This window comes from Schistocerca nitens, chromosome 7 (genome assembly GCF_023898315.1).
Source record: "Schistocerca nitens isolate TAMUIC-IGC-003100 chromosome 7, iqSchNite1.1, whole genome shotgun sequence".
NCBI classification, from domain to species: domain Eukaryota; kingdom Metazoa; phylum Arthropoda; class Insecta; order Orthoptera; family Acrididae; genus Schistocerca; species Schistocerca nitens.
Window position 1 is genome coordinate 565099198 of NC_064620.1, and position 24422 is coordinate 565123619.

At 47.2% G+C, this 24422-nt stretch overlaps 1 protein-coding gene and 1 pseudogene across 1 annotated transcript in view; one reads left to right on the plus strand and one right to left on the minus strand.

Annotated features, from left to right (window-relative positions):
• Positions 1-23745, minus strand: part of LOC126194767 (uncharacterized) — a 1371323-nt gene extending 1347578 nt beyond the window's left edge. Inside the window, exon 1 of the mRNA XM_049933053.1 lies at positions 22663-23745. Coding sequence (XP_049789010.1) covers positions 22663-23301 — 639 coding nt within the window. The 5' untranslated portion in view covers positions 23302-23745. The remainder of the gene's footprint in view (positions 1-22662) is intronic.
• LOC126195984 (5S ribosomal RNA) lies at positions 18584-18701 on the plus strand (annotated as a pseudogene).
• Positions 23746-24422: the final 677 nt, after the last annotated feature.

The following is a 24422-nucleotide window of genomic DNA, read 5'->3' on the forward strand; positions in this document are numbered from 1 at the left end:
GAGATGCAAGAAAAACGCCGGCGATTGGACCGCAAAAAAGTCCTTTTCCATCACGACAATGCACCAGCACACACATCAGCAGTTGTGGTCGCAAAATTAATGGAAATAGGATTCCAAATCGTTTCGCATCCCCCATATGCTACAGACTTGGCTCCCTCGGACTACTATTTGTTCCCCAATTTGAAGAAATAGCTGGCGGGACAAAGATTTTATTCAAACGAGGAGGTGAATGCAGAAACTAATAGCTATTTTGCAGACTTGAATAATTACTGTTATTCGGAAGGCATCAACAAATTAGTGTTGGACGAAGTGTATAAGTCTAAAAGGAACTATGCGGAAATATAAAAAAGGTTTACCCCAAGCACGTAAATACACTCCTGGAAATTGAAATAAGAACACCGTGAATTCATTGTCCCAGGAAGGGGAAACTTTATTGACACATTCCTGGGGTCAGATACATCACATGATCACACTGACAGAACCACAGGCACATAGACACAGGCAACAGAGCATGCACAATGTCGGCACCAGTACAGTGTATATCCACCTTTCGCAGCAATGCAGGCTGCTATTCTCCCATGGAGACGATCGTAGAGATGCTGGATGTAGTCCTGTGGAACGGCTTGCCATGCCATTTCCACCTGGCGCCTCAGTTGGACCAGCGTTCGTGCTGGACGTGCAGACCGCGTGAGACGACGCTTCATCCAGTCCCAAACATGCTCAATGGGGGACAGATCCGGAGATCTTGCTGGCCAGGCTAGTTGACTTACACCTTCTAGAGCACGTTGGGTGGCACGGGATACATGCGGACGTGCATTGTCCTGTTGGAACAGCAAGTTCTCTTGCCGGTCTAGGAATGGTAGAACGATGGGTTCGATGACGGTTTGGATGTACCGTGCACTATTCAGTGTCCCCTCGACGATCACCAGTGGTGTACGGCCAGTGTAGGAGATCGCTCCCCACACCATGATGCCGGGTGTTGGCCCTGTGTGCCTCGGTCGTATGCAGTCCTGATTGTGGCGCTCACCTGCACGGCGCCAAACACGCATACGACCATCATTGGCACCAAGGCAGAAGCGACTCTCATCGCTGAAGACGAAACGTCTCCATTCGTCCCTCCATTCACGCCTGTCGCGACACCACTGGAGGCGGGCTGCACGATGTTGGGGCGTGAGCGGAAGACGGCCTAACGGTGTGCGGGACCGTAGCCCAGCTTCATGGAGACGGTTGCGAATGGTCCTCGCCGATACCCCAGGAGCAACAGTGTCCCTAATTTGCTGGGAAGTGACGGTGCGGTCCCCTACGGCACTGCGTAGGATCCTACGGTCTTGGCGTGCATCCGTGCGTCGCTGCGGTCCGGTCCCAGGTCGACGGGCACGTGCACCTTCCGCCGACCACTGGCGACAACATCGATGTACTGTGGAGACCTCACGCCCCACGTGTTGAGCAATTCGGCGGTACGTCCACCCGGCCTCCCGCATGCCCACTATACGCCCTCGCTCAAAGTCTGTCAACTGCACATACGGTTCACGTCCACGCTGTCGCGGCATGCTACCAGTGTTTAAAGACTGCGATGGAGGTCCGTATGCCACGGCAAACTGGCTGACACTGACGGCGGCGGTGCACAAATGCTGCGCAGCGAGCGCCATTCGACGGCCAACACCGCGGTTCCTGGTGTGTCCGCTGTGCCGTGCGTGTGATCATTGCTTGTACAGCCCTCTCGCAGTGTCCGGAGCAAGTATGGTGGGTCTGACACACCGGTGTCAATGTGTTCTTTTTTCCATTTCCAGGAGTGTAGTTTTTATTTTTGCACGGACAGCGCCCTTTGTAATTAGTTTCTGGGGTTGCAATTCTTTTCCGTTAGTGTAACTTGATCTGTGTGTTTGGGGGTCGAGCGTCTACTGCCGCGCCACTTAGCTGTCGGGGTGCAGGGGTACAGGGATGCGGTCCGTTAGGTGTTGCGCGCATCCCACGGGTGATTGACGGCTGTGAAGGCCGTCTGTCCGGCCGTCCCGGGCCGAGCCGCTTGGCTGCGCTGCGCCGGCAAATTGGCAGCCGCAGCGGCGGCGGCGGCGGCAGTGGCAGCAACCGGTCTGGGCGCATCAGCTCGCCCGCCCGGGCGTGACGCGCTCTGCCCAAGGACTCGCCCGGGGCCCGGACCATCAGGCGTCACCGGACTCCCCGACTCGTCCGTCGCCACTCTCCGCGACGCTGACACCGACTGTCGCTAAACTACAAGTGTGCTGGGAAAGTTTTGCAATACGACGCACCAGTTAAGTCACAGGAGGCTGATCGTTGCTGTGTTCTGAGAATACTTCTTACTTGCTTTGGAGCCATACGACGCACCAGTTAAGTCACAGGAGGCTGATCGTTGCTGTGTTCTGAGAATACTTCTTACTTGCTTTGGAGCCGCTGTTCCAAGTCTGTGGGCGCAATAGTTCACTGTCAGGGTTAGTCTGAATGCTTGCTATGGTATCGTGGTCACGAAATGAGATTCGCGGAATTTTGCGGTACAACTTCGCGCGTGCTTTTGAAGAAATGACAATTGCACTCGGTGACCGGTGTCCACATCATGCAACTACACTACTGGCCGTTAAAATTGCTACACCAAGAAGAAATGCAGATGATAAACGGGTATTCATTGGACAAACATATTAAACTAGAACTGACATGCGAATACATTTTCACCCAATTTGGGTGCATAGATCCTGAGAAATCAGTTCCCAGAACAACCACCTCTGGCCGTAATAACGGCCTTGATACGCCTCGGCATTGAGTCAAACTCAGCTTGGATGGCGTGTACAGGTACAGCTCCCCATGCAGCTTCAACACGATACCACATTTCATCAAAAGTAGTGACTGGCGTATTGTGACGAGCCAGTTCCTCGGCTGCCATAGACCAGACGTTTTCAATTGGTGAGAGATCTGGAGACTTTGCTGGCCAGGGCAGCAGTCGAACATTTTCTGTATCCAGAAACGCCCGCACATGACCTGCAACATGCGGTCGTGCAATATCCTGCTGAAATGTAGGATTTCGCAGGAATCGAATGAAAGGTAGAGCCACGGGTCGTAACACATCTGAAATGTAACGTCAACTGTTCAAAGTGCCGTCAGTGTGAACAAGAGGTGACCGAGACGTGTAACCAATGACACCCCATACCAACACGACGGGTGATACTCCACTATAGCGATGACGAATACACGCTTCCAATGTGCGTTCACCGCCAAACGCGGATGCGATCATCATGATGCTGTAAACAGAACCTGGATTAATCCGAAAAAATGACGTTTTGCCAATCGTGCACCCAGGTTCGTCGTTGAGTACACCATCGCAGGCGCTCCTGTCTGTGATGCAGCGTCAAGGGTACCCGCAGCCACGGTCTCCGAGCTGATAGTCCATGCTGCTGCAAACGTCGCCGAACTGTTCGTGCAGATGGTTGTTGTCTTGAAAACGTCCGCATCTGTTGACTCAGGGGTCGAGACGTGGCTGCACGATCCATTACAGCCATGCGGATAAGATGCCTGTCATCTCGACTGCTAGTGATACGAGGCCGTTGGCATCCAGCACGGCGTTCCGTATTACCCTCCTGAACCCACCGATTCCATATTCTGGTAACAGTCATTGGATCTCGACCAACGCGAGCAGCAATGTCGCGATACGATAAACCGCAATCGCTATATGCTACAATCCGACCTTTATCAAATTCGGAAACGCGATGGTACGCATTTCTCCTCGTTACACGAGGCATCACAACAACGTTTCACCAGGCAACGCCAGTCAACTGACGTTGGTGTATGAGAGATCGGTTGGGAACTTTCGTCATGTCAGCACGTTGTAGGTGTCTGCACCGGCACCAACCTTGTGTGAATGCTCTGAAAAGCTAATCAATTGCATATCACAGCATATCCTTCCTGTCGGGTAAATTTCGCATCTGTAGCACGTCATCTTCGTGGTGTAGCAATTTTAATGGCCAGTAGTGTATATTCAGGTAGCACAGATAATTCCGAAGAGGAAATTCCATTCTGCAGGACGCTGATAGGACGGGAAGGCCACGATCATCAGTTACGGAGGATAATATTGATGCTGTGAGGAAAGTACTGGGTGAAGACAGGCGAGCGACCTATAAGCATATAGAAGATACCTTATAATTAAATCCACCAGAAATTCGTTCGAGTCTGCATGATCATTTGCAAGTAAGTATATTGATGAAGAGCAGATGACTTGACACGTGACATGGGGCCGGGAGATGTTAGAGAAGTTTTCTAAGGGACAATCTCAGTCTGTGAATAACATACACTTATGACGAGCCAAGTAAGACTCAAAACAAAGTACACCATCGCAGGCGCTCCTGTCCGTGATGCAGCGTCAAGGGTACCCGCAGCCACGGTCTCCGAGCTGATAGTCCATGCTGCTGCAAACGTCTTTGAAGACGAAGACACACCCGTAGCTGTCAGAAAATCCTGATCAGTAAAGAAGAAAATGATAGTTGCTTTTTCAGATCGAGTGGACTTGTGGAGCGTGTTGTTTTGGGCACACAGGGAACAGTCACAGCTAAGTGATTCACTGAGCAATACCTCCCCAAAGTCATCCAATCTTTGAGGAACCTGCGGCCGATGCCAAGAATGGACACTCTGTTCCTCCACCACGACAACGCTCCAGCTCTCCGCGCCAAAGCATTCATCGGATATTTGCAGGGTACAGGACAAAGTTCTTGAGCACCCTCCTTACAGTCCAGACCTTGCTCCTTGTGACTTCACTCGTGTGAAGTGACAACGAGTGTGCCTTAGCCCCTAAAGAAATTTGGGGAACTGGTTTAGTGTGAGGAAAATTACTTCGAAAAAATTAAATAAATAAAGCTATATTGCAAAACTTTCTTAGTACCTTTTGTAAGGGGACAGGGCACCTGTGGCGTCACCAAGTCACTCTTTCCTCTGCAGCTTTTTTTCGTAAGTACGACAGCTTTCCGTATTGAGTGTCGATACCACGTCGCTTCAGACAGCAGCTAAATAAAAGATGTGCAAAACTACCGGCGTCATATTTCCACATGCGCACGTATTTAAAAAATACATGTCACTCAACAACAGCATTTCGCCTTAGAACTGTATGCTCTCCGCGAACAATAATTTTCTTCTGCAATAACGTTCTAAGACAGCTTGAGAACCTGTTATTGGGTAATCATCTGCGCCGGCCGGAGTGGCCGAGCGGTTCTAGGCGCTTCAGTCTGGAACCGCGCGACCGCTACGATCGCAGGTTCGAATCCTGCTTCGGGCATGGATGTGTGTGATGTCCTTAGGTTAGTTAGGTGTAAGTAGTTCTAAGTTTTAGGGGACTGATGACCTAAGATGTTAAGTCCCATAGTACTCAGAGCCATTTGAGCCATTTTTTTAATCATTTTCACTTCGGGTAGGACGCTGCCCATCAGCAGACGGTTTTCTCTTCCACCGGAAAGATACACTACCATGCAAAGTTTGTAGTGTAGCGCTTTCGGTCCAGTACATTACACGTACGTGTTTTCTATACACTGATTTGAGCAGCCCTCAGTTTGGCTGGAGATCTGCCCACCATACTTGCCCACGCCAAAACCAGTGTAACACTGATTTTGAATTTTGTTTGGATTAGATTAGATTAGTTTTTCGTTCCATAGATCCGTGCTCAGGAGATCCTCGTGGATGTGGAACATGACACTTTTTTTAAAGCTGAAATAACAATACTAATAGTATGAGTATATACAATACATCATTTTTAAGGTGAAATATCAATACTAATAATATGAGTATATACAATACATTATTTGTTTCTATTAAAAAATTCGGCAATGGAGTAGGAGTAAGTCTTTCAGGCTTCTTTTAAACTGATCTTTATTTATAACTAAACTTTTTATGTTTCCTGACAAATTATTGAAGATGAGTGTTCCTGAGTAGTGGACCTCTTTTTGAACTAAAGTAAGTGCTTTTAAGTCCTTGTGCAGATCATTTTTGTTCCTGGTATTGTATGTATGAACTGAGCTGTTTGTTGGAAAAAGAGATATATTATTTAGGACAAATTTCATTAAGGAGTAAATATACTGAGAGGCAGTAGTTAGTATACCCAGTTCTTTGAAGAGGTTTCTACAGGACGTCCGTGAATTTACTCCGCAAATAATACCTATTACACGCTTTTGGACTCTGAAAACTTTTGTTTGACTTGAAGAGTTACCCCAAAATATTATACCATATGACATTATGGAATGAAAGTAGGCAAAGTATGCGAGCTTTTTCATTTTTATGTCGCCCATGCCTGCTAACACTCGAATTGCAAATACAGATTTGTTAAGGCGTTTCTGCAGTTCTGTGGTGTGCTCCTCCCAACTGAATTTATTATCAAGTTGTAAGCCCAGGAATTTAAGACTGTCATTTCTGAAGCATTGTGAGGTGGAGGTGAACGTGCTCTGGCTGGATAGCTCACCCACGAACTTTAGCATTTTTGTTAATCGATTTTAAGCGCTATAGCTGTATCACGACCGCTCTTTGTATAACTGGTAGACGGATTTTAATACGTTCTAAGAAATCTCGCCTGCGGGAGCAACCGTCATCCCCCTCCCCCCCCCCCCCACTTCGCATTCGAGTTTTTCACGCTGATATCCAGCAAGGGTGGTGATGACCGTGTAACTGTGCTGTTGAACGCACCACATCCAGCATCAGAATCCTCTCCCATCACGTTGCTTGATGTCAATCATTCAAGCTCGACGGGTGCACCATCGAATGAGAAGGGCTGGTCTTCCAGTTCCGAACATTGTGCGGGAGTTGTGGGCGACTACGACGAATAGCCACAGCCATCGTGGCGAACGGGACGCGAAACTGGTTCTAAATGGGTGTCCGTACTGCAACTGCTCATGGCTGCACGCGACTCGAGCATTTTGCGTTACCTGATGCGAATGTTACTGTCGTTCCCTAAGTCTTACGCCCAAGTTACTCCAGTAGGTTCTGAGAACTTTCACTGTTATGTATAGAAGACAGCAGTTTATCACGGGAAAGGGCTTATCACCCACATATGGCTGCTTGTCCACTTGATCGAGAGCTGAATGGTTGTTGAAAAATGAGAATAGTGGGAGAATCTTTAAGACCTGGGATCTCAACACAGGACTGCGGGAATAAGTACCTGCTGTCACAGACAATCGCTACAGATCCGGTTGTTCTGACAGTGCAGCAAAAAAACAAAAAAATATTTTGAAGTGGAGATATTGAAAGTTTACTGCTGTGTCTAGACAAGACAGTCTAGACACAAGGGAGGTAGCCGAAAGGGCACGCGTCAACTCAAGCCGTCTTGCGTTAAGTCTGGAACAGGATACGTTATGAATGCTATAAAGAAAAGAACGGAGCTTCTCGTATACTTAACTTTTATTCACTTCTGCGGTACATCGCTCTTGATAATACAAGTGAGACTCTCTCCAGATATGGTTAATGCGCCTTGCTAGGTCGTAGCCATGGACTTAGCTGAAGGCTATTCTAACTGTCTCTCGGCAAATGAGAGAAAGGCTTCGTACGTGTAGTCGCTAGCAATGTCGTCCGTACAACTGGGGCGAGTGCTAGTCCGTCTCTCGAGACCTGCCGTGTGGTGGCGCTCGGTCTGCGATCCCTGCCAGTGGCGACACGCGGGTCCGACATGTACTAATGGACCGCGGCCGATTTAAAGCTACCACCTAGCAAGTGTGGTGTCTGGCGGTGACACCACATTTACCGTCTAAACTCCTTGCCTAGGGACGCCAGATGAAAGTTGATGTCGTCAAGCCCTGAATCAAAATTGCGCAACGGATAACTGGGGAGGGGAGCTTGAAAGCGCTACCTAGAGAGCGTGCCCTTTCTGTACGATACTAGGCAAAGGGCCGGAGGGCTCACACGCTGATGTGTGGCTCCCTGCATTCTGTATCTTTTATTTTAAATGAATTCCTTTAACTTGACTTCTTTGTGATTTTTAAGGTATGTTAAAGATTGAAGACAGTTGATTACGTATTTATTTTAAATATTATCACTCGATTTTACAGCGATTAAAGCAATTGTTCCAGTTTACAGAAGTTACAATTTGACAACTTATAGCTCGGGTATATTATATGCCAATCTGCACGTAATTTTCTACGGGCAAGACGGAATTGCGTTGGCCAAATGTATACCACCGAAGCCTCCCAATATTTTGCATAGGACATCCACTAAGTGAGGAAGATAACAGTCAAACTGGGGACCAGATACATTAACACAGGGGATGAAATTTCCGAAATCAAACGAGATCATTCATTTCCTTACACAATCCGAAGCTGGAAATAAAAGAATTAGTACAAATATTAAAATACCTCTCTTCCATGCTTGAACATTGAGACAGACGCACTGAGGGCACGTCTGCTCACTTACCCGTCTTCTGTAATACTCCTCCAATATGGCGGGCACCCGGAGGTCTTCCTGGGCCCCGGTGGAGGAGGTGGTCGAACCACTTGGCCGTGACCAATCTCTCCACCCCAAATCTTGTGACACTGGAATGTCTTTGACTTTTACCTGCCTGTGCTGTCTCTCTGATCCCCTACCCAGGAGTAAGGTTTTCACTAGTATACTACAGAACAACTTCCCAACAAAGATTTGGCCACGCTGTACGGAAAGGTGTGAGGAGGGTTAGGAAAGTTCATGTGCAGATTCACATTCACGTACAAGAAATGCATAATACACGACACATATCAATACGTATTATGAAGCCTGACACATATCTTTCCACCCGTCCACATGGTTTCTGTTGCACCCGCGGCCGGCAGCGTCGTGTAATAAAATTGGCTGTGGAGCCGCCTCTGTTTGTATTTCCCGGTGCGAGCGAGCATCGAAACCTGCTGCTTATAGAGCGGAAACTACTGTACCGTTTCAATATGTTGTCACCATAGAACCGGGTTGCGAATGTTTGTGCCCAAATATATTTCACCACATCAGCGCCATTGTCAGTGTCTGCAGAACATTAATGATTGGGTAGCCAGTCAGAGTATGGTAATGATATCGCCATACTCTTACAGTTCACACTTGTGATTTATTGAAGACACCTGAACTTCGCTTAGCACTAGCTTCAAAAAGGCTACGTATGCTCTTGTCTTGCTCGTGAGTGCCAAAAGTTACACAACTAATTAACTAATGAAATTATGAAGGCTTTCGTAATCATTAAAATGAAAGTAGAAACTTCTGTGTGAATAGGCCGCCTCATATTCCTCGCTTCTAACAAACTCGATGATTCGACTATGCTGCGTTATTTTTCGGGCGTTTGCTGGTATACACAGCTTAATATTCTTTAAAAAATATGGAGGGCGGGGGTCATTAAAAGGGGTTTCCGCTTTTGAATTCCATTTGAAGTAGCACTAGTGGCAAGACTACTTATTACTTGTGGAACGCTGAGACACAACCTGCTCTCTTACTCTGTTGAGCGAACAGCCAGACTGGAATAGTGTCAGCAATCTCCCAAAAGAAAAATTCCCTCTGAAAGAAATCTTTCGCCTCTTAACGGTGCAGTGCGTACCTATCAGCATGAGATAATGAGCGTCATTATTTCTGGGGACGTCATGTGTCAGCTAGCACCTAATTAAGCAGTTGGCTGCGGGTGACTGGTTGCCGCTCCTGTTTCGTAAACATTACTCATGTTTTCAACCCACTAAGAGCAGAAAGATTACTAGTGACGACGGTCCGAAGCGCCGGTACTGGACCCTAAAGATATTTCTCGTATCAGTTCGTCTACCATTTTGTTTCGAGTGTCGATTGGACAACCACCTAGTTATGCCACAGTCCGTTACTATGGAAGTTCGCCTTTGAGAAATATATTCGGGTTCTTGCGTGCTGTGACTTGTTCTGGCACGTAATTGCCGAAATAGGTGTATTTTTTTTTTTTTTTTTTTTTTTTTTTTTGACAGCAGTTATTACTTCGCTCTTGATACAAGGTCCAGTCTTACGAACTTGAAGGTCCTAAGAAGTTGTTGCTAACTTAGCACCACTCTGGTAACACGTGCAGGACAACATAGTGGGTAATACCTGAAGACGTTGGATGTGTACTTCAGACATAACCTCTTCGACACAAGTCTCAAAAGACCGTTGTATCAACTTTCCACGTACAGAACAAATTACAAACCTAACATCACATTTAGAAATCAGACTCTCCAGTATTGCAACACTTCAAAATACCAAGGTGTGACCTAGACAGGTGTTTGATATACAAGCTGCATCTCCGGAATGTGGCAACTAAAAGGAAAGCTCGGAAGTTAATAGGAATTGCCTGGGATGCCGTTGCAACAGTCCTCAGATGATCAACTCTAGTTCTTTGACACTCAGTAGCAGAATGCTGCAGTTTCACCTGGCAAAACAGTGCTCACATTAAAACAAATGACACATAGTTCGATCAAAGCAACGCGCCTCATCACAGGTTTTATTCGTCCCATGAAGTCGCACTGAATGCTGGTAGTTAGTAATATTCCACGAGCATCAACAAGAAGATCACCCTCGTTACTGAATGTGTAGACAAGAACAAATTCGTTCAGAAATTTCATCACCAGAATCCCAGCGACTGTGTGACGAACAGCAATCAGTCTACAGGACAGTAACGTAACTTCCCACGCCCGGGTTCCCGGGTTCGATTCCCGGCGGGGTCAGGGATTTTCTCTGCCTCGTGATGGCTGGGTGTTGTGTGCTGTCCTTAGGTTAGTTAGGTTTAAGTAGTTCTAAGTTCTAGGGGACTGATGACCATAGATGTTAAGTCCCATAGTGCTCAGAGCCATTTGAACCATTTTGAACAGTAACGTTACTTGTAAGAAGTATGGAACAACCAATGGCAGGAGCAATGTCCCGTGAAGCAACGCCAACTAATCAAAAACCCCTGGGAGCGACCATCACGTTTTCGTCTACCCCGACGACACTCTTGGATACTGAATCCAATCACAACTGACTGGGGTAGATGTGAAGCATTTCTACACCAATGTATGTGACTGCAGTGAAGAGTAGTAAACATTACATTGCATAACATTTGAATGTTCTCTCAGAGCATTCAAATGGACAATGGAAGACCTTCACAATTTGTCTGCAGAAGCCTCTGGCTGAATTACAGACCTCAAGTTAGAGATTTTAACCCGTTACGAACTTTTGTATCTGCGTAGAAACGTATAGATTTGCGTAAATAGTTGTCTAGTATCTCTCCTGGCGTCGTACGAGACATAGGCCGGCCGAAGTGGCCGTGCGGTTAAAGGCGCTGTAGTCTGGAACCGCAGGACCTCTACGGTCGCAGGTTCGAATCCTGCCTCGGGCATGGATGTTTGTGATATCCTTAGGTTAGTTAGGTTTAACCAGTTCTAAGTTCTAGGGGACTAATGACCTCAGCAGTCGAGTCCCATAGTGCTCAGAGCCATTTGAACCATTGAACCATACGAGACATAAGTAAACAGATAAATAAATAAACAAGCTTCGCAGCCGAAAAATAATAACATAGAATTAAAGGATAAATTGCACGAGAGTAGCCCAGAAAGTAATGCACCACATTTTTTTCTTCAACAATTATTTAATGAACATAATGAAATGTATAAACAAGAAAGAATGGTGTTCCTTCTGCGCTCCCTACTTTTTCCATTCCTTAGCCTTCCTCCAGCGAGACACAAGGACGTGTACGCCCTGTCAGTACCACTCCTTGTTCTGGTCGCGTTGACACTGGTTCACTGTGCGGATCATCTCTACGTCATCCTCATAATGTCTTCCACGAATGGCATCCTTTAACGACCCAAACAAGAGAAAGTCTGAGGGAGCTAGGTCAGGGCTGTAGGGTGGGTGAGGTAACACTGTCCAACGCTGTTTAGTGATATGTTCCGAAGTCTTCAAACTTGTGTGAGACCGAGCGTTATCATGTTGAATCAAACCATCGCTCGGGTTGTTATGGCGCTGGATTTACTGGAAGCGCTTCTTGAGTTCGGTAAATGTGTTCACATATGCTTCAGAAGTAACGGTGCTGCCTCCTGGCATCATGAATGAGCACATCGGCCAGCTGCATCGCGTCAGGTGTGACAAGTGGATGGCCTCCCCGAACGCCACTTCTCGTAACGGCCTTTCCTTTCTTCCCCAGCGTACTTCTGTCAATTGCAGATGCTTCTTGTACTACGTACAGACGTTTGTGAATGTTCTCAACATTTTCTTTCTACGTAGTTAGAAATTAGATGACACGTTGTTTGTAAGGCACATCACTTGCATATGTGATTTTGATACATTGCTGCAGTTACACTATCTCTCGGAGGAAACAGACGTTTCAGATAATGCGTACCTGGAGTTTCGCATAGGCTGGTTCAAATGGCTCTGAGCACTATGGGACTTAACGTCATCAGTCCCCTAGAACTTAGAACTACTTAAACCTAACTAACCTAACGACATCACACACATCTATGCCCGAGACAGGATTCGAACCTGCGACCGTAGCGGTCGCGCGGTTCCAGACTGAAGCGCCTAGAACCGCTCGGCCACACTGGCCGGCGGAGTTTCGTATTAATACCATTGTTGTTGTCTGAGAAAAAAAAAATGTGGTGCATTAGTTTCTGGGCGGCTATTGTACTCTGTTTCAGAGCAAGATGTAGGAAGTACAACAACCAGCCTTCTATATGTGTCACACTGGATGAAACGTTCCTTGCTTTCCCCAGCGTCGTACTTAGACACACATATACACTTTGTAAGTGGACTGCTTCTATGTTGGCAGCGCTGTGTAGCGCTTTGCATTGGATCTCTGAGCCGGCTGTTGTAGCCTAGCGGTTCCAACCGCTTCAGTCCGGAACTGCGCTGCTGTTACGGTCGCAGGTTCGAATCCTGCCTCGGGCATGGATGTGTGTGCTGTCCTTAGGTCAGCTAGTTTTAAGTAGTTCTAAGTCTAGGGGACTGATAACCTCAGGTGTTAAGTCCCGGGGCTGATGACTTCAGATGTTAAGTCCCGGGGCTGATGACTTCAGATGTTAAGTCCCATAGTGCTCAGAGCCATTTGAACCATTTTTGGATCTCCGACTGCGCTTTCTTTGTAAGAGACTCCGTGGCTTGTCGGACTCGTTGGTGGAAGTTAACAGCCAGTACTGTTGGGCAGTTGGAAGTTAGCTGCCAGCAGTGATGGAAGTACTGTTGGGCAGTTGGAGGTGAACAGCCAGCAGTGATGGATGTTAGATGTGAGAACTTAGCAATGATGGAGGGTAGAGATCTGAAGTGTTAGCGTAGGCTAACGATCTGTACATGTTCGACTTGTAGATTGAATATTATTCATGATTAATACCTTTGTACTAGATGTCAGTGACGATTTATATTAGTGTTTGAACTGGATGTCACATTATTAAGGTAAAAAATACATTATTTGGTTTGCAACAAAATCTTTCGTTTGCTAACCACATGCCTACTAGTAGTTAGTGGCTTTAGTAGTTAGAATCTTTTATTTAGCTGGCAGTATTGACGCTCGCTGTATTGCAGTAGTTCGCGTAATGAAGATTTCTGTGAGGTAAGTGCTTAATGAAATGTATAGGTTATTGTTAAGATTTCTTTTTAGTCAGGGCCACTGTTTTGAATTAATTATTTGAAGTCAGGTTGTAATTTTTTTTGAGCAGTCAGGCTGCCAGGCTGCGTTGCTCTAGAATATTGTGGTCAGTGTTGACATGATAAGAAAAAGTAAAGAGAAAGTAGGCTCAGTACGTTCAGTTTTACTCAGCTGTTTCAGAATCAAATAACGTAGAAGTTCCACCTTCTCAGTAATTCTGCAATTTAAGTACAGACACACTCATTTAAATAGAGAAGTCTCAACTGCAGTGACAAAGCCATGGGATAGCGATATCCGCATATACAGATGGCGGTAGTACAGCGTACACGAGGTATAGAGGGCAGTGCCTTCGCGGAGCTGTCATTTGTCCACAGGTGATATGATACATGTGAAAAGGTTTCGGACATGATCACGGCCACACGACGGAATTAACAGACTTTGAACGTGGAATGGTAGTTGGAGCTGGACCCATACGACATTCCATATCGTAAATCGTTAGAGAATACATCATTCCGAGATCCGCAGCGACAAGAGTGAGCCGAGAATACCAGATTTCAAACATTACGTCTCATCATGAACAACGCAATGGCCGACAGCCTTGACTTAACGACCGAGAGCAGCGGCGTTTGCGTAGAGTTGTCAGTGCTAACAGACAAGCAACATTGCGTGAAATAACTGCAGAAATCAATGTACGACGTACGACGAACGTGTCCGTTAGGACATTGTGGCGAAATCTGGCCTTAACTGGGTATGGCAGCAGACGACCCAAACAAGTGCCTTTGCTGTCACCTGCTGCGCCTCTCTGGGCTCGTGACTGTATCGTTTGGACCCTAGAAGACTGGAAGACCATGGACTGGTCAGATGAGTCCCGATGTCAGTTGGCAATATCTGTCGCGTATCCCATGAAGCCACGGACATGTTGTTGGTTGGTTGGTTGGTTGGGGTTGAAGGGACCAAACAGCAAGGTCATCAGTCCCTTGTTTCAAATGTGGTCCATTCCGATAGTGTGACATCTCAGAAAAGTCAGAATCATAAAAGGGAAAAAGGCGAAAAAATGTAAAAGGGCAGTCATGTTGTCAATGATAAAAACAAAATGAGGTAAGTCAGCAAGAGAGCGAACCCAACGTTATGCTACAGGCAGGAAATATCCCACCTCTGAAGCAGCAGAGGCAAGACCACCTGCGATTTAAAAGGTGCAACCGCTAGAATGTAGAAGTGCGTATGGGAAAAGGAGACTAACAAATCCTGAAAATTGATAAAAACAGAGTAAAAGGGGAAGAAAAGAGGATCTCGGCCAGGGAGGGGAGTCGGGAATCTCCAAACACGGCTTACAGTGGGAGATACCCCAACACTCACCGCCCTCCCCCAACACCAGAGAGAGATTAAAAACCTTAAAACTGAGAATAAAAACCACTTTCCCGGAAGAAACCGAGAACCAGGTCGACCATACGGGAATCGTCAGCCAACATGAAAGGTAAAGTGCGGGGCCTGTACTTAGCACACAGAGCCAAAATAAGGGGGCATTCAACCAAAATGTGGGCTACTGACTGGAAGGCTCCACAACCACAAAGTGGGGGTGGCTCATCACGCAAAAGAAAACCATGGGTAGCCTGGTATGGCCAATGCGGAGATTCAAATAGCTCTGAGCACTATGGGACTTAACATCTGAGGTCATCAGTCCCCTAGAACTTAGAACTACTTAAACCTAACTAACCTAAGGACATCACACACATCCATGCCCGAGGCAGGATTCGAACCTGCGACCGTAGCGGTCGCGCGGTTCCAGACTGAAGCGCCTAGAACCGCTCGGCCACAATGCGGAGACGACACAGTGTGGTCGAGTCCTTTCGGGAGAGGCGAAAGGGAGAACGCCACGGGCCTGGTGTCACCTTAATCGCACGAAGTTTATTAGACAGTGAAGTAGCCTCCCATGAGTTGGCCCATTGGCATATTGTGCGAAGTGGAATTTGATGTGAAGCCGTAAATCCGCTGCAGGAGGGGTTACAGAAAACGGGGGTAAGTGACTGCCCCCCCAGCCAAACGATCAGCGAGCTCATTACCCGGGATACCAACATCGCCAGGAACCCAAAGGAAGTCAACGGAACATGGACCATGTTGTCTCCAAGGCACATGCAACCTGGTTGTTGCTTCATAATGGTGTGAGTTGTGTTTACGTGGAATGGAGTGCATCCTCTGGAGCAACTGAACCGATCACTGACTGGAAATGGTTATGTTCGCCTACTTGGAGACCATTTTCAGCCACTCATGGACGCCATGTTCCCAGACAACGATGGAATTTATTTAGATGACAATGTGCCATGTCACCAGGCCGAAGTTGTTCGTGATTGGTTTGAATAACATTCATGACAAATCGCGCGAATGATTTGGCTACCCAGACCGCCCCACATGGCTCCCATACCAATTATGAACGGCTATAGACGCAGCAGCATGGTTCAATATTTCTGCTGGGGACTTCCAACGAACTGTTGGTGCCTTACACCGGGGAAAACTCGTGATGTCAATTGAGGAGCTACTCGACCGAATAGTAGCGGCTCCGGTCAAAGAAAACCATCATAACGGCCGGGAGAGCGGTGTGCTGACCACACGCCCCTCCTATCCGCATTCTCAGCTGCAGGTGACACGGCGCTCGGATAGTCCCGATGGGCCATTTGTGGCCTGAAGATGGAGTGCTACACCGGGCAAAAGGAGGTCCCACACGATATTAGAATGTACCCCATGACTTTTGTCACGTAAATGTACCCTGATGGCCACTGAAATTGCAACTTCATGAAAGCGGAGCGCATCAAACGTCAAACTGACATGAAGTGGGCTGATTGCTTGAATATTCGAAAGATTAGCTATTCAGCGCAACCAATCAAAGTAGCTAGAAATAACGCCATCCATATTTTCTATGTAAGGAATAATTATGCAGCGGCTTTCTTATTCACGAAACGTATATGAATGGTGGTTGTTAAAAGATCGAATTACACCTCGTGTGAGAGGTCTTGTAATTGGACAGCAGCAGGTTCGTCACCTACTGAGAGGGCAGTTTGTCTTTCAGCGTTGATAGGATCATCTGACTGCCACGCAAATCAAGAATCGATGGATTGAGGAGCGTCGAACTGAACGCCATACAAAATCTCAGCAACTCCATGCGACTAGCGCCCGAAAGTACAGATAGTTGTATATTCTGCTGTCAGCCTTGCAGCACTGCACAGGCAAGTCATGGACCTTGAGTCAGGAAATGGGCTGGATTACTGGAAGCCAAGTATTCACAGGGACGGCGTGTCGACGTTTGGAGCAGCACGGACTGCCAGCAAGGCTATCAATGTCTTTCCTTGACGTTGCGGAAGAGTGGTGCGCCGACAGTGGTGCTTGTCGCGGTGTGTAAGGTGCTTATTCGGTACACAATACGATCACGTCTGGTTTGCGTAGTGGGTTACTGGACAGCAGCCTTTACATTTCAGACGTGTTACTGCCGGAAATATCTGGACATGTGTTATCGAGAGATTTCCGCAACTTACCAGTCACTTCGATCAGTGAACTTAGGAACAGAGTTGAGACAGCATGGAATGAAGTAGCCGTACCCGTCATGCAAGCTCAGCTCGACTCGACTCTGACAAGCAGTGTTGCAGCCAGAGGCGGCCAGTTTCGCAACCTGTATTCCTCAAAAACACACACAAATTTAATCACGAGTTATACCTCCTATATTGCGCAAAAACAATAGGAAAACTTCCGTTGTTTACTATCGTTCCTGGTGCTGCAGTTTCAGTGGCAAGCAGTGTACAAGGCTTCCCTCTATTAATCATTTTTGGGCGCGTTATGTTCCAAAACTCGCGTAAAAATCGGAAAAAGGCATCACATTTCCTCGCATCGACACAGTGTTACACTTACAGAATTTTTAAAGCTTTTCACACTACCTGTTACTGCATATCACTAAAGACATCAGAAAAATGAAACATGTCACTTTCGCCAATGAAGACCCCGACTCACCTCCTACATTCGAGGCCTGCACCTCGACGTCGACAACTCCAAGCAAGTCCAAAAATCGTTTAAACACCGAGTCTTTTCAACCAGTCACCACTGAGATACATAATGACAGATTTTTTGACTTCGAACGTCGGCGTTCTCGTTGGTCTGGTCCTTTCTTCCGCTAATGATTCTCCGGTAATGTTGCTTTGCGGCAAGAAATCTAGAATATTTCCCCTATCTGGGATAACACCTGACCGTAAAGTCTCTTAAGCGTTAAGAACCTAGTGGACAGTGGACTCAGCGTTCAGAGTTCTTTTTGACTCCTTCCGATCTACGTCTTTATACCGAAGACTAGTCTGTCAGCTCTCGGTTGTGGATCAAAGCGAACACCGTAAACTCGCGGAGTTCAAAGATACTGCACCAAGTCAGCTCTTAACCTGCTAAGTTCACGCCCCAGCGCTTGGCTGTGAATCGGGGCAGACACAGATGAACTTAAAAACACTGTCTTCAATTGAGATCCATATCGTATAGTTACTGAAGGAACCTGCCCACGTCGATGTAGTTAGGGACGGAGCACAAGGTCGGATTCGAGAAGGAAATCACCGGTGTCCTAGTCAGAGGAACCAACCATGCATTTATTCTAAGCTATTTAAGGAAATCACAGAAAATCTAAAACTATGAAACTCCATGGCAGACTAAAACTGTGTGTCGGACCGAGACTCGAACTCGGGACTCCTGTCTTTCACTTTCTACCAAAGCAAGATTCACGACCCGCCCCCGCAGCTTAATTCTGCCAGTATGCCTCCTGGAACCTAAAACTAATTGGCCGGGTTGGGATTTAAATCGCTGTCTTTTCGAATACCTGTCCACTGTCTTCTCACCGTCTTAATCACCTCGTCTGTTGGATACTCACTCCTGCTAAAGTTTATCTCTACGTTGATGTTAAAAACACTATTGAAGCTGTTCATTTCCTGGTCAGATTCCTTTCTTTCACACGATATACCATCACCGCAGACAAATTTCTGCTTGATACAACATCCTATAGCTGTTTGTAAAACATTTAAATATATATTTTTTTAATCTATTGCCAACGGCCTTGCCGCAGCGGTAACACTGGTTCCCGTCAGATCACAGAAGTTAAGCGCTGTCGGGCTGGGCTAGCACTTTCATGGGTGACCATCCGGTCTGCCGAGCGCTGTTGGCAAGCGTGTTGCACTCAGCCCTTGTGAGGCAAACTGAGGAGCTACTTCACTGAGAAGTAGCGGCTCCTGTCTCGGAAACTTATATACGGCCGGGAGAGCGGTGTGCTGACCACATGCCCCTCCATATCCGCATCCAGTGACGCTTGTGGTCTGAGGATGATACGGCGGCCGGTCGGTACCTTTGGGCCTTCATGGCCTCTGCGGGAGGAGTTTTTTTTTAAATCTATTATTGTACGCAAAGGAATTTATGTATTTCCTTGTTCATTATGTATTTAATATTTCACAAGGTGTCCCTGGTGGTCTAGTGGTAAAGAGCGTACGGGAAACAAGAAGGTTGCGGGATCGAATCCCGGTCTGACAACGGTCCTTTCAACCTGATTTTAACTCAGTCCTCACCTTTCTACGTTGTGAAGATTCGCCAGGAACCACACGCGATGCGGATTCCGCGTTAAACTGCAAGTAACCTATCTCCAGCGAGGTTACTTGCTTATGTTAGAACAACAAAATGGCTCTGAGCACTATGGGACTCAACTGCTGTGATCATAAGTCCCCTAGAACTTAGAACTACTTATACCTAACTAACCTAAGGACATCACACACATCCATGCCCGAGGCAGGATTCGAACCTGCGACCGCAGCGGTCGTGCGGTTCCAGACTGTAGCGCCTTTAACCGCTCGGCCACTCCGGCCGGCGCTTAGAACAACAAGTCGCAGAAGTGGCACACAACTGAAAGACTTTCACCAGGCCGCTGAGCAACAGACAGTTACTGTTATTAATGTAGCAGAATACGTTTCGAGCCTGAGGCCAAATTAGTGCATCAGTTCAGTGTATACTGCAATAAACAGTTCACGCATACAAAACAGCTTGCGAAGAGTTATAAATTTAGGTACGCAAGATGACAGTTGCATTGAAGTCTAGAAAAAGATAGATTATGTTTTAATGGAGGGCCGGCCGCGGTGGTCTCGCGGTTCTAGGCGCGCAGTCCGGAACCGTGCGACTGCTACGGTCGCAGGTTCGAATCCTGCCTCGGGCATGGATGTTTGTGATGTCCTTAGGTTAGTTAGGTTTAAGTAGTTCTAAGTTCTAGGGGACTAATGACCACAGCAGTTGAGTCCCATAGTGCTCAGAGCCATTTGAACCATTTTTTTTAATGGAGGAAATTGGAGTTAGTTTGCAATAAATACGAGTTTATGTTGATACATAATCACTGCAGCGCAAGGTTGAGGGACTAACCGCAAAGTGAATGAAAGATTATAAAATTTGACATTGGGAACCTCAGTCTTTCTTCACAAACATCAATACTGAAACATTATCCATTTTTTTTTCGCACCCTGAGCACCCGCATTGTTTCGCTACCACAACCAATTTCCTCCCTCACTAGTGAACACCGAGCGGGATGACAGACACGTATTCGGAAGGTCGTCGGTTCAGATTCCCGTCCGGGCACTCAGATTTTATCTTCTACGATTTCTCTAAGCCGCTTAAAGCGAACACTGGAGTGTTTCCTTTTTGATAGGGCACGGCCGGTTTCCTTCCCAGTCCTTGCCCAGTCCGTGCTTGTGGTCCGTATCTAATGACCTCATCATCGAGGAGACGTGAAACTCTTGATCTTACTTCCTCCATCACTTGCAAATTTCATTGCCACTACTTCCAGGAAATTTGAAGTTAACTTAGATTCTAGTGTTTACGCTGCGGAGGTAAACCTCATACCAATGCCCGAAACATGATTCGAATCTGCGACCTTTGCTATGCGAGGCTGTAACGCTATGCAGAGGCCACAGAGGCCGATTGCGCTGGAAGGAGGGACGCGCCAACTTTCATTTTCGTTGGAACAGGGAAAGCAGCGTACGCGACTGCGCTGTTTCAGTAGAAAATAACGAGATAAACAAAACTACCACTACAGAAACTTTTCGATCTAATACGTCGACATGAACGTCTATGAAACTGTTTTTCTTCAAGACCTATTTGAAGCACCAAGGAACGGCATTCAGTTCAATTTGATAGTATGGGGACTGGGGCTGTATCTTTCTAATGAAGCATAAACCGAAGATAAGGACAATGATGTAATATCAACGTTAGGCCAGCAACTGTAAAGAGCGTTAGTGACAACTACCACACCCTTGGGAAGATGAAGGCACACTGACACACATTTAGCTGTTCTCGTGACCGCCAGACGTAATTCAGTCATTGCCGAAATTTCAGCTGTTTTCCATCCATAGGCGTTAGCTGGATATGCAACTGTGAAGGATATGTGCGGCGTACAGTGGATCGTTAAGATAAAGTGTAAATCAACACAAACAACTGGAGCGATGCCCACTTTAAACGCCATATGTGCCTACGTCTCAATTGTTTTCGCTAGCTACATTTCTGAGATCTTCGAGTGAGTTCGCACTTATATGTTGTCGCAAAGCTATTTGCATAAAAAACCGCGTAGACAAGTAGTACATGTGCTTCTTCATTAACAGTGAGCAAATACGTAGAACTGAGGCGTAATTTTCTCGAGGGCTAATTACAGAGGTCAAAGTCAGTGTTATGAGAAGTGAACGTCTCACGGTTACAAGAAACTTAGGATATGTCCATTTTGCTATTATTCTCAGTTACATAACAATTTTTCAGTAAATGTTTGAAATAGCTGTGAGACTATTTTCTGCTCTCCTATACAATTACTATTCCAACAGAGAGGTGAATGTTGTTGTGGAATATCAATATGTTCCTTTCCTGATCCTGTAACAGAGTATATGCAAACGGTATCTCCGTATCTTTGGTGATAAAAATAACAGTGGATATGTGACATATTAAAGTCCGACTCTTTCTTGAAGACATCCTACACAGCTTCAATAAATACATTTTTGGATGATAGCTTACCTGCTTTGTTGATTCAATGTTATTAACGATCTGATGCAGTCATTATACTACTCTCAAGAGGACATAATTGTCACAATGCTCAAAAATCATTTTAATAATGCAGTCTTCTTACGGACGGCTATCTAGAAAACTAAACGGCGATTGTCATCCTGCATACTATTGTGATAATTACAAGCGTTTTACCTGTAATGGCAGTTACACAGACGTGAGGATGTTTTAATATGAACTAATATGGTAATCAGCAACCACTGCATTCATATACTAGGAGTTGTATTCCTTCGTTATGTGATTCACCCAATCGTGTGAGACCGTTTACGTAGAATTATTAACAGTCAACAAAAGTTAGCAGACTGTCGATGTCCAGCTGAAAGCACGCATTTTTTGTTTTACCAGGCACGTTTCGCCATACTTTATTGATCTTCATTGGCCTGAAATACATATACACTCTCTTTGGATACAGCACTTTTGAATTACATAGAACAGCAGAATGTGAAAATTAAATATTCTGCCTTACGTGAGACTGCGTATGTATTTGAGGCCGCCGAAGACGATTGTATGACCTACTCGTTTAGCGTAACGCGCAGCGCATTTATTTGTGAGACAAGGTGGTAAACCGAAGACACATCGGATCAACGCGGCGGATTAACAAGTATGGGCTGGTGCACAAGTTGTTTTCAGGCTGTTTTCCATGCTCGTATAGGGGAATACTGACCTGGTCCTAAAATTCCGCCTCATTGAATTCGATACACTAACAATTCCAAAGCCATAACAAGTGGAAGAAAATTTACACGATTCACAGGCTGTCCTCTTTTAGGTTATCGTCATGAAGGGCATCCGGCCACGAAGCTAATAAATAAGATTTGCCAAATTCTCAAAAAAAAAAAAATAACGTGAACCCCACCCTAGATTGAATAGAATGGAAAAGAAAGAAGGACGATGCCTCAATAAGTTAAGCCGATACGCGAAATCGCTTTTAAAATATTCCTAGCAACTCGAAACAACATAAAAAGATAAGTGAAAGACATAGTTTCATGCCGAATGTGTGGCAAATATAGGTGCACGCTAGTGACGTACATGGCTTAACGCACAGTACTCACCCTTGCCGAGTTGTCGTCGTTCTGGACTTGCTCCCTGCTGTCGTCTTCCAGATGTTTCTCGTCAGCATCTTTTGCTGCATCTTCCTCCTGCAGCGACTCGTCACTCTCGGACGATACGTCGCCGTCCTCCTCGTCGTCGTCGTCGTCGTCAAAGTCGTCACCGGCGTCTCCTCCGGCGCGGACGTCCTCGACCAGGTAGTCGTCCATCGGGTCATGGTGGGAGGCGTGGCCCCGTTGGCCGTGACCGCCGTGTCGCCGCCGGGACCCCAGCTGCTGCGGCCCGTACCCTTTTCCCTCCTCATCCTCATCTTCCTCCTCATCGCTATCCTCATCGTGGTACTTGTCCTCATTATATTTATCCTCATCGTAATCGTCCGATTCTTCCGACGAGTCGGCGGCTTCCTGGGACCGGTGGCCGGCTACTGTATCATCGTCCCCGACGTTGTAGTAATCGTCTTCGTACGAGCTGTCCTGTTTGTCCCAGTAGTTGTGTGCCGGGGGCTCTTCGGTAGTGGAGCGGTGCGCTTCTGGCGCCGCCGTCGTCGCGAAGCGGGTTTTCATGAACTCGTCGAGCGGAGACAGACGGCCGGTAACCGCCCCCACCAGGAAGAGGAGACACCACAACATGTTGCCCCGCATTTTGCTTACTGTCACTCGCGAGCGGGGAGGGAGCAGTACAGTCTTCGCGCAAGTGCTGGCTACTTTGTTTACAAGGCGTTGGGGGTAATTTTTAGTCACAATTGCTCAAAAATTGGGTATAGCACAGCAAACGATTCGTCACACAGAAAAACTTATCCTAAAATCGAGTTTGGTTGCGATGTGAGAAACGGAGAAAATAAAATGCGGCCCCCAAGGGTTAGTTCATGGACCAAAAATTAATTGGCAAGGTGCTGTGATTTTGGCACAACTTTCGGCACTACGCGGTCAGTGACGGTGGCAGTTCCGAACAGTCGCGGCCCGGGTGTCGGCTGTGCGGAAGTTCGAGACGCGTCTGCGTTGCGCGGTCGTCGGCGTGTCGCGTTCGGTGGCGCGGACTGAAGACAGCGTACGGCCGATCGGTGGGAGCTGCGCTGTGCGCGGGACCGGCGCGGCGGAGGGACTGGCGCGCTCCGCGGAGACTGCTGGCCGGCCGCCGCTGCCGGCGCCCCCACCGCCGCCGCCGACGCCGCCGCTGCCGCCCGCCCATTGGCTTCGCTCCCGGCCCGACTGTCGCCCTCGGCGGGCGCCGACGGGCGCTGCGGTGACGGCCGTAGACGAGGCGGGAACCTCCCGCGATCGGATCCCTAGCCCTCGAAATGGGTGCACCGACGGCAATTGTTGCACGAGGTCAGAGTGGACGCTACCCGGACGGATTGCTAAGCTGCACCTAGGAGATCAGTACAGTTGCCACGATTGTACTGTTTTCAACGTGGCTGTTCGAAAATGGTTCAAATGGCACTGAGCACTATGGGACTTAACTTCTGAGGTCATCAGTCCCCTAGAACAGGGGTCTGCAAACTATGGTTGGTTGGTTTGGGGAAGGAGACCAGACAGCGTGGTCATCGGTCTCATCGGATTAGTGAAGGACGGGGAAGGAAGTCGGCCGTGCCCTTTCAGAGGAACCATCCCGGCATTTGCCTGGAGTGATTTAAGGAAATCACGGAAAACCTAAATCAGGATGGCCGGACGCGGGATTGAACCGTCGTCCTCCCGAATGCGAGTCCAGTGTCTAACCACTGCGCCACCTCGCTCGATCCCAAACTATGGCCCGCGGGCCGAAA